The sequence below is a fragment of the Staurois parvus genome, unplaced genomic scaffold (genome assembly GCF_062004578.1).
Source record: "Staurois parvus isolate SC_StPar_1 unplaced genomic scaffold, SC_StPar_1.0 ptg000505l, whole genome shotgun sequence".
NCBI classification, from domain to species: Eukaryota; Metazoa; Chordata; class Amphibia; order Anura; family Ranidae; genus Staurois; species Staurois parvus.
The window spans coordinates 2,520,068-2,533,599 of NW_028318301.1; the positions used below are offsets into that span (position 1 = coordinate 2,520,068).

The 13,532-nt window shown below is 41.5% G+C and overlaps 1 protein-coding gene across 4 annotated transcripts in view; it reads left to right on the forward strand.

Moving 5' to 3' along the window:
* Positions 1-13,532, forward strand: part of LOC149451932 (cathepsin F-like) — a 492,728-nt gene that overhangs the window by 108,959 nt on the left and 370,237 nt on the right. For all 4 annotated transcript variants that reach the window (XM_089689960.1, XM_089689959.1, XM_089689958.1 and 1 more), the window contains exon 7: positions 1,449-1,601. In XM_089689960.1, the coding sequence (XP_089546086.1) occupies positions 1,449-1,601 (153 nt within the window). The remainder of the gene's footprint in view (positions 1-1,448; positions 1,602-13,532) is intronic.

Below are 13,532 nucleotides of genomic sequence, written 5' to 3' on the forward strand. Positions count from 1 at the left end.
TTGGAGCAGTGTGTTTAGAAAAGCTCTTAGTTTCCTGTGACTGAGTGAGTGAGTTGCCATAGCGACCAAAGATGACCCACCAGGCAGCTGAGTCACCAAGGCTAGACTGTGAGATGCAAAATAAAAGTTGAAATGCATTTCTCACTCTATCAGGCTTGCCATCTGCACTGCTTACATTTCATCAATCACTTCTTTAGGGTTGGATGCAAGAACACTTCACACAATTTCCCCAGAAATTGTACCTTTTCTAGTTCTTATTCCGTTTCTTATCCTTATTATAGCCAAATTTGCCACGCTAACTCCTCCCACAGTTTTTACACTACAAAGACAAGTAATATATCAAAACGTGGGAATTGTTCCCGATCGGATTACTATTACTTTGTGGAACGTTTCGCCAAATGGTTCACGAAATATTGAGGTTTTTGTGGTGAAATTTTCCCATAGGAATGAATGGAGCAACTAGAGTGGCAGCAGAGAAAAGCTAGAGTGTGGAAGGAAAAATCAGAACATGATTTCTAAACTGCCATCACTCTGTCATTTTCAAGCCCACCTACACATATCTTATATCAAAACGTTCAGCTATCCCTGCTGTCGCTAAAAATGTTCACAGCTAAGCCATAGTCCTGATAGTTTTCACAATATGACCATTTGTTTGCAACTCACGCTGCCCATTGACTTTCATTGAAACTTCACTCACAGCCACCTGTAAATTTGAAGGGACATTTTTAAACTGCGACTGCGCCTTCATTTTTAATATTTCAGAGACATACTATACTGTAGCTCTGGGTCTTGTGATTATCACAATATCAAGCCCTTCGCTGTAGCATTTATACTTTTAAAACTACAAGTGTTTGAAGATGGCAATCGCCAGTTAAGTTGGAAAGTTGCAGCAGTGTGTTTACAAAAGCCCTTCTCACCTTCCTGTCACTGAGTGAGTTGCTATAGCAACCAAACATGACTCACGAGGCAGCTGAATCACCAAGTTGAAATGCATTTCTCCCTCTATCAGGCTTGCCATGTGCACTGCTTACATTTCATCAATCATTTGGTTAGGGTTGGATGCAAGAACACTTCACACAATTTCCCCAGAAATTGTAGATTTTCTAGTTATGTATGCTATGCTGTACATTACCCATTTCACACCACCTTATTCTTTACACTACACTGTACATTCCTTGACATAACTCCACTCCATTTTGTATGCTGAGCTTTACATATTCTATTCCACACTACTCCTATCTGTACACTGCACCGTACTTTCCCTATTGTGAACCACCCAATTCTGTAAGCAGTGCTTTAGTTTCTTTATTCTACACCTCCCCATTCTGTACAAAGCGCAGTACATTCCCATTCTGTATGCTGTGCTTTCCATTTCTTATCTTGCCCCTAGGCTAAAAGGCCTCAATTAAAGCATGCCATTCTTTATAATGAGTTGTTTTATTTTGAACCTTACAGAGGAAGAATTCCGAACCTTGTATCTGAATCCTTTACTCTCAATCCAAGAACATCAGATCATGAAGAAGGCTTTGATTCCAAAAGACCCTCCTCCTGCTCAGTGGGACTGGAGAGATCATGGTGCTGTAACTGATGTCAAGAACCAGGTAAAGGGCTGGCAGAGATATATTTACATGTAAAAAAAAAAAATAAAAAAATATATATATATATTACTGAATTGCCTTGTAACTGGGCGTGCATGACACTGCACAAAGCCACTGGCAACCAGGAAAGACTAGAAACTTAAAAAAGGTCTCATCCACACTGGCCTTGACCCTGTAACAGATCTTTAGGGGATCTTCCAGGTACCCTTCATCCAACATGGCGCCTTATTTTTGCTCTTATTTTGCCAGGCGTGAATAGAACAGAACTGTTGCAGACTTTGCTGGTGCTAAAATTTCACTTACCACAGAGCTTGTCTAATGTTTCCATAAAATCTAAAGGACAGAGCTTGCTGTTGCGGTCCTTGGCTTTACTAAACTGATGATCCAGACTAGAGCACATATTACTACTCTAGCGACTCTTTAGAAATCAACAAAGCTGAATGGGAAGCCAAGGAGGCCAGGACTGACCTATGTACCAAGATCAAAGACATTTAAATCTGGGCACACAAGGCAAACCTAAGGATTCGTCAGAGGGGGTTACCTGAAAATATAACCATGCTAAATGTTGAGTTGGGCAGATATAAAGGATAAAAGATAATTTACAGTGGCAAATAAAAGTATGTGAACCCCTTGGAATTAACTAGTTTTCTGTAGTAATTTGCCATAAAATGTGATCTGATCCACATTTAAACACACTATTCCCAATGAAAATGCTTCTGAACTAATGGCTGTGTGTGTAAGTCAAATAGTCAGATGGAGAGAATGTCACCAGCACACCATGGATCTCCAGAATGGGTCCAAAGCTTTACTCAGTGATCACATTGTTATCGCAGCCTTGCAGGACCCCTTCATCAGACACGTGACAAATTGTACTACAGAAAAGAAATTATTTATTTTCCAATAGTTTTTAGTGAAAAATTTTCAAATTGCATATAGTGCAATAGACAAATGTCATGTCATAAAAGTAGATGTCAAATAGCGCAAAAAAACACATGATTTAACAAACAGAGGACATACATTAGGAAACCTGAGAATCTGTGTGAAAACAACTGGGTAATTCAAATGAATAGTTTCCAGCATTAATCCGACCATATACAGGTAATTAAGGTAGTGGTAAGGCAAGGGGGAAAGGAAGGCTAAAGAGGGAGGGAGAGTGAAAGTCAGGGGCTGTGATAAAGGGTAAGGGAGAAAACCAGTGTTAGTAAACCTAAGAAGCACACAGAACAAGTGTTGTTGAAAACATGACAAATGTTCTACAGTGACTAGGGAGTACTCTCAACTAGCCCCAGAGAAGAGAGAGAAAAAAATAAAAGGGATAGTATAAAGTATGAAAAAGAGGTAGGAACGAGGAAAGGAGAGAGTCAAATTGGGAAACATCAAGGCACGGAAATGTATTGAATCCACTGGTCCCATGTTTTATCAAATTTGTTAGTATCATTGTGTAGAATACAGGTGAGTCTGTTATAATCATGATTCAATTTATACTTAACCTAATCAAACGGGATAATTGATCTCTTCTAATGTCTATCAATAGTAATTCTCGCTGTCAATAACATATAGGTAAGCAATTTAAGGGATTTTTTATTTTTTGGAACCATATTTGGGAATTTATGAAAAAGGGCTTTCTCTGGTGATCTACGAACATTCACCTCCGTCACTGTGTAGATAAAGTTAAACGTGGATCCAAAATCTGGTTGCTATCGGACATTGCCAACAGACGTGATACCATTTGGCCACAACTCCAAAAGCACATTGGTGAGGCAGATGGATGCTGTCATGAACGTGGCGTCAGACCCCAGATCACCTCAACAAACTCGTGACCGAAGGACTAGCCGATCTAAAACTGCGATGTCACGTGCGTAACAGTGCCACACCCAGCTGCATCCTGCACAACGATTTTCCAGTTAATTGGACCACAATCGATGTACCGGCAGCTTGAGCGATTGTTACTGGGTCAGGTTAATTACGCAATTAACCCTTCACACTGCCACCACCTCCTTTTTGTACAGAGAAAGTGGAAACTCGGCGATATCAGGTATAACACTATAATGATTAAGGTAATCGTCTGTATAACACGGTTATACAGAGGGTTAAACAAACACAGTCGCGTTCTCTTTAGAGGCAGGAATTTGTAAATTGCAATAAAGCGCTACAGAAACAGTTCAACACTTTCAGAAGGGAAGATTTATTGCTAAAAGGTCAAACGGGTGGAATAAAAATATTTACAGAAAAAATGTAACTAAGATATAGAGATATATCTATATCTGTGAAGGAGAAATCTCTCTCTCTCTTTCTCTCTCTCTCTATAGATATATATATAGATATATATATTTATATATAGATAGATAAAACATACAGAGACTAGCAGCACAGCAAAGAGATATCAGAGAGACGAAAGGGTTAATGTACTTGCCAAAGTCCTGGGTTAGCAGACCCAAGTTTCAGAGCAAAAGGGCAGGGGTCTCCCCAGGTGGTATTGATGTTAAAATGGGAGACGTCTTCAACTAAGACTCTTAGGCCTGACAGCCTATTTTGTAATCCCCAGCAGGGGGTGTCTCTGAAGTCAAGGACCAGGGTGGGGATACCTCAACCAGAGCCAAAATCTCCCCTAACTCATATTTTGGCCCATAACTTTCCAGCTGCACAAGTGACATTCCACCCGCGGGTAAATTATTATGCAGACACGTCGGAGGATTGATTAGATATGAATTATGAAATTATACACTGTACGGTTCACGAGATCTACTTTTCTGTTTTCCTATGTATCCAAGACAATGTGAGTGACCTATCAAACTGTTTGCCTGCTTGTGGCCAATCTGACAATAGGTCCGGTTTTTATGTAAGTCTCTCATTTTCCAAGATATGAGACATAGGGTAGAAATGGATTTTCAAAAGTGTTTATCTGATTCTGTCACCTACGCTGAGTTAGGTTTATTAGGTTGGAATCTTTTTCAACTCCTGGGAAAGCTTGCCTTATCTCTTCCGAGGTGTTACAATTTGTAGGTTCTTTGGACAAGGAGGCCCTGGCTCCCTTGGGGGGCTTTATAGCTCCTATGACCCTACTGTGACATTCCCAACTTACACACATACTGGCCAAATGTCGCTGGGCCTCTCTAAGGAGGGAGGGGGGAAGAATGAAGGAGAAATATATTTGTCAGGATGGTTAATCCCTTTGCCAAGATGGAGGTTGAAGCAAAAATGGTTGAACCGTGTCCATCTCTGGGTATACGCTGTTACAGATGCATCCTCGCAATCCAGGTTGGGACCAAATACCATCGCAAACGTGTTTTTATAATTTGCTTCAATTGATGGTATTGATAGAAACTTTAGATAATGCAAAGCCTATGTCTTGCCAATCATAATTAACATTCAGGTTCTGTTCCCATTGATCCATATAGGGAAGTTTACAACTCGGATCAGTGAGAAGGGTGTGCACTGTAGAAATACGGCCTCTAGAGAAATTTGTATTCTGGCATGAAAGTTCGAAATTGGTGAGAATGGGTGGTCCATCTAATAACACAATTTTCAAGCCGATAAAAGACTATTTGATTGTATATAAAGATTTCGGTATGAGGTATCTGCAATTTCTCTTTAAAGTGTTGAAAAGAGTAAATTCGGTCTCCCTGGAGGCAGTCTCCTATCCGTATTAACCCCTTATTGATCCACCATTGGAACGGGGCTAGAACTAGACCGGGTACGAATTCAGGATTACAAAAAACAGGCGCTAAAGGCGTGTGCGAAGGAGCTAATGGTTTGCGTCTATCCCAGACTGTCAATGAGAAAGACAGAGTGGGACATAATATAGGAGGGCAAGTTTGATTAGGGAGCCAAAGTAAGGAACCGTTCACTAAAGGATGGCAAGAGAGAGCTTCAATAGAAACCCAGAGGGGAGCAGATCCTTTAGCAGTAGTATAGGCCAATTAAGCAATTTGGGCAGCTTGGAAATATGCTTGAAGATTAGGTAGACCAATTCCACCTTGTGATTTTAAAGCATATAGTGTCTTCTGGTTCATCTGAGGCCTTCTATTGTTCCAAATAAAACAAAGCACCTTAGCTTGTAGGTGTTGCAGCTCACGACTTAGAATTGGTATCGGTAAGGTCCTAAAAAAAATATAGCTATCGGGGCAAAAACATCATTTTAATTGAGTTGATCCTGCCAAACCAAGATATATAGTAAGCAGCCAAACAACGAAGATTATCTTTAAGTTGTTTAAAAAGGGGGGGGGGATAATTCGCTTGATATAGAGTCTCAATAGGAGCAGTCAAATGAATCCCTAAATAGGGCAAAGAATTGCCGGCCCATTGAAAGTTATATGTAGTTCTAAGCTTTTGTCCTTTAAAAGAGGGTAACAAAACATTTAAATGTTGTAGTTTTTTTGAGGAATTAAGGAGAGCCCAGAAAGGTCAGAGAAGTGGTGCAAAAGAGATCGTAGATTAGGTACAGTGGTCAAAGGGGAGGTAATATACATTAGGACATTGTTAGCAAATAAAGCGCATTTATGTTCCTGATGTGCACAGTGGACACCATGGATTCTGGGATGAGAACGGATCACCATAGCTAAGGGTTCTATCGCTAATGCAAAGAGCAGTGGAGAGAGTGGACAACCTTGTCTAGTGACGTGTCTAATTGGGAACACGGAAGATCTATAAGCTCTAATGGAAACTTGAGCCAAGGGAGCATTGTATAGTGACTGCAAATGTGTGAGAAATGCAGGACCAAATCCGAAAGTTTGCAAAGTAGTAAACAAATATTCCCAGGTTAAACTATCAAAAGCTTTATGAAGGTCCAAAGTTCCCATTTACAACGGAAATCAGGGCGATGGACCGACAATTTGGATCCATTGTTTGGCGACCAGATATGAAACCCAGCTGGTCTTTGTGAACATACTGCGCCAAAAATGAATTATGACGCAGGGCCAAAAGTTTTTTGTCCGAATTTTCAGGTCACAATTAATTAGTGAAATAGGCCGATAATTGAGGATATCGGTAGAGTCCTTATTAGGTTTAGGAATGACGCTAATATATGCTTTGTTTTCATCTGAAGGGATCACACCATCCTTAAAGCATTGAAGTAATGGGCCATATGGGGGAGAAGTTCAGAAAAGATTTTATAGTAAATATTCGGTAAATCGTCGGGGCCTGGAGGTTTATGTGACGTTAGCATTTTAATAACTTTGCTGAGCTCCTCGCTAGTGATAGGTTGTTCCATAAGTTCCCTGTGGACCTCTACAAGGGATGGAAGCTGTAAGGACCCCAAAAAATCTTGAAGCAGAGAAGGTTCAACAGGCTGGGGTTGACTGTATAAAGTAGCATAGAAATTATGAAATTCCTGAAGGATCTTCTGAGGATCCTGTGAGATATGACCCCCACCTGGAAGCCTAAGCTTAGGAAGCGCCAAATAGGTATGCTTGGGGGAAAGTTTACACACTAAGAGAGAACCTGGTTTGTCTCGCCATGTGAAGAATTTATGGTTCATCCAACATATCTGTTTTTCTGCTTTCGTGGTAAGACGAAGATTAACCATTTGCCGAATAGCGGTCGGCAAATGTCATCAGCGTTCCGTTGACGCCATATGGCGTCCTCCTGCACATGCGCAGATTGCGCTCCTGCAGAGCCGCGCAGCGGCACGATCTCTCACCGGCCGTGTACTGTCAAGGTCCTACCTCCTGTGGTTATGTTACTTCATGTGCTGGTGTCCATCTTGGATTCTGCTGTGCATGATGGGAGCCCTTTTATGCCTTCAGGTTTCTGTGGCCCATCCTCCAGAGGGGTGTGGCTGATGACATATAAGCCTGTGGCCCGCACATGCTCTTTGCACTTGTGTCTTGTGTCTTTGTGTTGCTGTTACTCTGTTCTGACTCTCGTGACTCTCCTGGTATCTGATTCGGCTTGTCTTGACTATTCTTTGTATTCTCCTTTGATCTGACCCTCTGTTGCTGAACCCGGCTCGTGACCTGTGATTCTCGTCTGCTGTCCTGTACTGTTCTGTCCTGTTGTTGTTGACCCCGGCTTGTCTGACTACTCTTTTGTCTCTTCCACCAGCTACACGCCATTGGCGGCGGCCATTACCGCAGCTGAGGTGTCTCGGGGGCCGCGACCTGGTTCCTGGCTGCGTCAAGTCCATCCCCACCATCAGGGGCCCTGGTGAAGGGCAGCCTGGGACTTAGACTCCGCGCCCTGAGGGACTTTGGTCTGTGGGTGGTGGTTGTCGTCAGCCAGTGCGTTACATTGTTAGGCCTGCCTGTCCGTTCCTCAGCTCCTGCCCTGACATGTACCTCGGACACGGCCGATGACAGATCTGAGTATCGGCCCCCGTTGCCGGTACCATGTGACCTGCTGTGACCAATCACAGCAGGTCACATGACAATTGTATACAATGGATGGCTTCATTCATGCCATCCATTGTATACTAGTGTCTAGCTGTGAATGGTCACAGCTAATCACATGCACATGTCATGTGATTAGCTGTGGCCAAATCACAACTAAGCACAAAAAAAAAAAAAACCCTGAATGAATCAATGTCATTCAGGTAAATGCTTGCTTATAGCAAAGTAATTCTTTGCTATAAGCAAATTGTGTAAAAAAAAAAAATACTTTTCACTTCCCCAAAGTAGTACAATGTTACTATGGTAACATTGTACAACTTTGGTCATAGTGAAATATGAAAAAAAAATCTTAAAGAAAAAAAATGTAATAAAAAAAAAATATATATATTTTTTTCATACTGTCACCAGTCAGTGTCCCTGATCACCGCCATGCCAGTTATATGATGATGCTGTACTGCACTGGTGACAATATGTAAAAAGAAAATAGTGAAACTAATTTTTTTAATTTTTTAATTTTCCGAAAAATTATGACAAAAAATACAACTTCAAAAAACTCGCCATGCCTCTTATGAAGTACGTTGGACTTTCTACTTTGCAAAAAGGTGCCATTTGGGGGATATCTGTACTGTTCTGACATTCTTGGACCTCAACAAATTAGATTGGCCGTCAGTACTTCAGGATTGATCAATATTCAGATCTATACCATAGTTTGTGAACTCTATAACTTCCCTACAAACTAAAAAATACATCCTAATTTGGGTTATTTTCACCAAAGACATGTAACAGAATACATCTTGGCCTAAATTTATGAAGAACAATTATTTATTTGCAAACTTTTATAACCGAAACAAAGAAAGACAAGTGTTTTTTTTCAAAATTTTTGTTTTTTTTTGTTAATTTAGCAAAAAATAAAAACCCCAGCGGTGATTAAATACCACCAAAAGAAAGCTCTAGTTGTGTGAAGAAAATGATAAAATTTTAGTTAGGGTACAATGTTGTATGACCACGCAATTGTCATTCAAAGTGTGAGAGTGCTGAAACCTGAAAACTGGCCTGGGCAGGAAGGTGTAAAATTACCCCGTATTGAATTGGTAAAGTTCTTTGTTTACAAACGATTTTATTGTACAAGTGTAGACAGTAGAACAACAGCACATTTTAAAAGTGATATTGTCAGCAAAAACAAGGCACTTTTGAAAAGTACAATACATAAAGGTATATTAACATAACAAAGAAGATAAGAAAAAAAAGAGGAAGTTACAAGTGCATGAAGTACGTAAACGACAAAATAGGTTAGGTGATACACCTGTCAATAGTACATGCCAGCCAACTTTTACTGGGGATGTTATTAAGCATGTAATAAGTGTCTGCAATCTCTCCATGACTCCCATTTTTTATCATATAAGTGCAGCTTATCCAGTAGGGTATAATGAATGCGTTCCATAAGCATTACAGTGTCAATTCTGTGTAAAACGGAGTCTAAGGGAACAACATTGGACCTCCAATGTAGGGCAATAGACCATAAAGTGGCAATACATAATGTGTGTATCAATCTCAGATTGGCGTCAGAGACCCCTGGGATATGGGCCCCCAACAAACAGGTCTGCATGGACAATCGTATCGGGGCGCCCGACAATAAGGTAGCGATCTCAGAAATCCTACGCCAGATCAAAGATATGGTCGGGCAATCCCAAAATATATGAACCAAAGTACCCGTGCAGTCACAGCCCCGAAAACATAGAGGGGACGTTTGTGGAAACAGTACATGTAGTCTTGACGGGGTATAATACCATCTGGTTAGAACTTTAAGGGCCGTCTCACGAACCGAAAGAGACCTAGAGCTCTTGCATATATTATCCACCATGGAATCCCAATCCTCATCCGAAAAAGTGACGCCACAATCCTCCTCCCATTTTCGTCTGTACAAAGGGGGAGCATGAAAAAGACAGATCAAAAATTGGTGATAAAGATTTGAGATAAGACCCCTACCCCTGGGAGAGTCACGGCTGACACGTTCAAAAAAGGAAATCGGAGAGGATGGGGCAAGGCCAAAGTGCGCTTTAAAAAAGTGCCTAATCTGTCTATATCGAAGGTACTCGCGAAGAGGAACATCAAACAACACGCGCAGCATATCAAAAGTAATATAAGATCCTCCTCTTTGGAAATCAGACAATCTGATAAAAGATCGATCATACCACCAACGAAACATATGAGGGGAAGAAAAGGCTACAACAAAAGTAGGATCACCAAAAAATGACACACCTGGGGGAATAGAAGAGACTAAACCCAATTTAGATTTGTGTTTGGACCAAAGCGTCAGTGAGTGAGCCACTATGGAGTTATGAAAAACAGTCGATCGGGGGGAGATGTTAGACCATAAAATTCCCGGTAAATAAAAAGGGCGTATCGACTGAGACTCAAACTTGATCCACGGGATTTGAGAGTTAATAGTAGCCCATTGTGACAATTGCGCAAAACGAGCCGAGAGGTAATATAGCCAAAAGTTAGGAAGACCGAGACCTCCCGACCGTTGTGAGCGATACAAAATGGATGAGGCAAAACGTGGATGCTTATTTCCCCAAATAAAATTATTAATAGTCCGCTGAAAATGATCCAAAAAGGTTTTTGAGACCGGAACTGGAAGTGCTCTAAAAAGATAAAGCAATTTGGGCAAAATATTCATTTTAACCGCCGTGACTCTACCCAGAAAGGAGATATGATAACCATGCCAGATCTTCAGTAGAGTAGAGAGACGCGATACACATGGTGGATAATTAGCCGCAAATATATCCGAGTATCTGGGAGTGAGGTTAATCCCCAGATAGGATATCCTGTCCTTGACCCAGCGAAATGGGAAAGAACTACGGAGAGATGCACCTAGGGAGTCAGGAACATTAACAGGCATGATCACAGATTTGGTAAAATTAACGGTGAGACCTGACACTTTGGCAAAATCGTTCAATACAGCACACAAGTTAGGTAAAGAAGTCAACGGGTTAGTAATAAAAAGCATAACATCATCAGCATACATGCTCAATTTAAAATGTGAAACTAATAATGAATAGCCAGAAATATCCGAATGTGATTTAATCGCCAATGCCAAAGGTTCCAACACCAGCGCAAATAAAAGGGGTGAAAGAGGACAGCCCTGGCGGGTACCTCTACCCAATGTAAAGAAGTCAGAGTTACAGCCAGGAAGCCTAATTCTCGTTTTAGGAGAGTCATACAGGGCATGTATGCCTGCCAAAAACCCCTCACTAAAGCCCATTTTCTGTAGCAAAGAGAACAAGTAGGGCCAAAGAACACTATCAAAGGCCTTGTTTATATCCAAACTCATCAACAGAACCTCTTTGGAATGTAAATTGGCGTCTTGAATAACATTTAGAGTGAGACGAATGTTATCTGTAATAAATCTGTCAGGAATAAAACCCGACTGGTCTGGAGAGACCAAAGAGGAAATGATAGGGGCCAACCGGTCCGCCAAAATACGGCTAAATATTTTTAGATCATTATTCATGACTGAGATTGGTCTATAGTTTTGTGGCAAACAGTGGTCCTTCTGTGGCTTGGGTATTAGAGACATGTTAGCCAATAACATCTCCTCAGGGAACTTACCCCCCTGCAAAACATCATTAAATAAAGTTATCAAGTATGGAGCCAATGTAGAGGCAAAATGTTTATAATAGCTAGCGGTAAATCCGTCAGGACCCGGCGTAGTAGAGCGCTTGAGCGCGCCTATCGCACATGTTATTTCCTCTAAAGTACAGGGGGCATTAAGAGTGACAATCTGAGAGGGTGTAAGGGCAGGGAGGGGTATAGAGTCCAGCCAAGAGTCCGACAGAGGGACAGAATCCGACTGCGGAGGAGCTAGTAGTTTTGAATAAAAATGTTCGAAAATACCCAAGACTTCCTGAGGTAGAGATGAGATAGCACCCGAATTTGTGCGTAATTTATACACGTGTGGGGGGCGCAGAGAGTGGTTCAACTTCCTTGCAAACATGGTAGATGCCGAGTTACTATGTAATAGGAATGAGGCCTTCGACCAGCGAAGGGCCTTTTCAGTTTTTTGGGAAAGCAGGGCATTCAGTTCCAAGCGCTTTTGGGACAGTAGCTGTTTATTAAGCAGAGATGGATTAGCGACATGGCTTCTATAGTGTGCTTCTAATTCTCGGGTTAGAAGTAGTATTTGCTGCCAACGTTTTCTATTTCTGGATGAGGCCATGGAGATAAGTCGGCCTCGTAGGACCGCCTTGTGGGCTACCCAGAGTGTGGCTGGGGAAATATCAGGGGTTAAATTAGATTGAAAATATTCCTGAATAGATGAAACCACTTCCTGGCGAGAGTCGATATCGGTTAGCATAGAATCATTAAGTCTCCAAGAGAAAGGAGTAGGTGCCAATCCCACAAATGTGATAGATAAGGCCACAATACTGTGATCCGACCAGGGGCTCAAATGAATGCAAGCTACCTTAGAATTAGCTAGTAAAATTGGGGTACAATATATATAGTCTAATCTAGCATAAGAGTCATGTGGATGGGAATAAAATGTGTAATCCCTGGCTCCGGTGTTGTGCGCTCTCCAGGCATCCACCAACTGAAGGGTATCTAATTTCTTAGTAAGGGATTTTGGGAAAGCCTGGGAAGAATGCGAGGGGGAACTACGGTCCAAAAGAGGATTTGCCACCAGATTAAAATCCCCACCCACCAAGAGATGAGGGGACAAAAACCTATCCAGAGTACCAAAAAATTTTGAAAAAAGGGTAGCTTGAGCTGAATTCGGTGCATATACATTAGCAATAGTAAGTTCTCGACCTGAAAGGGTGCCTTTAAGAATGATAAACCTACTGTCCGGATCACGATACACATGTTGAACCTCAAAGGGGAATGAATTATGTAAAAAGACGGCTACGCCCCTACTCTTGGAGGAATGCAGGGTATAATACCCCTGCCTATAAGATCTATGAAAATATGTCGGGTGTTTTGCAGCTGCAAAATGTGTTTCCTGTAATAAGATAATCTTGGCTCCCAGTCGTTTATATTGAAGAAAGGCCGTTTTGCGCTTGTTTGGCGAATTGAAACCCTGGACATTATGCGAAATACATTGAATTACCATAGCAAACAGAGCTTATTACTATCATCATAAAAGTATACATTACAAAGATATCCCCTAAAATTAATTGGCTAGACATAGAGATCCGCAGGTCTATAGCAGACAGACGTACAGGTGGTAGAACCAGCCCAGGGGACCCCTCGGCCCCAAGATGGGGGCCATGATGTCCATAGACTGACACAACACAATCCTCATGCACTAAAGTGTTGAAAAAAGAGAAGACAAAAAACAATAGAGAGGAGAGTTGAAGAGCTCCTACAAATAAGGTAACTAAAGAACATGGATCAGGCTGAAAATTTGTCATACCTGATAAAACAAAAAGTTCAAATATTAAGGGGCCAATTGGGCCCAAACCCTGTCTCCCTAAAACATGGAAAACGGAACTGCCACCCCTCAATCGGGCAGCGACACTTCCGGCCATGTCAGGAGGCAGGGTGGGGTAACGTGTCAAAGAGTTGTGGAACCATAAACCAATGGGCGCAATTAAAAGGGACCAAAGAC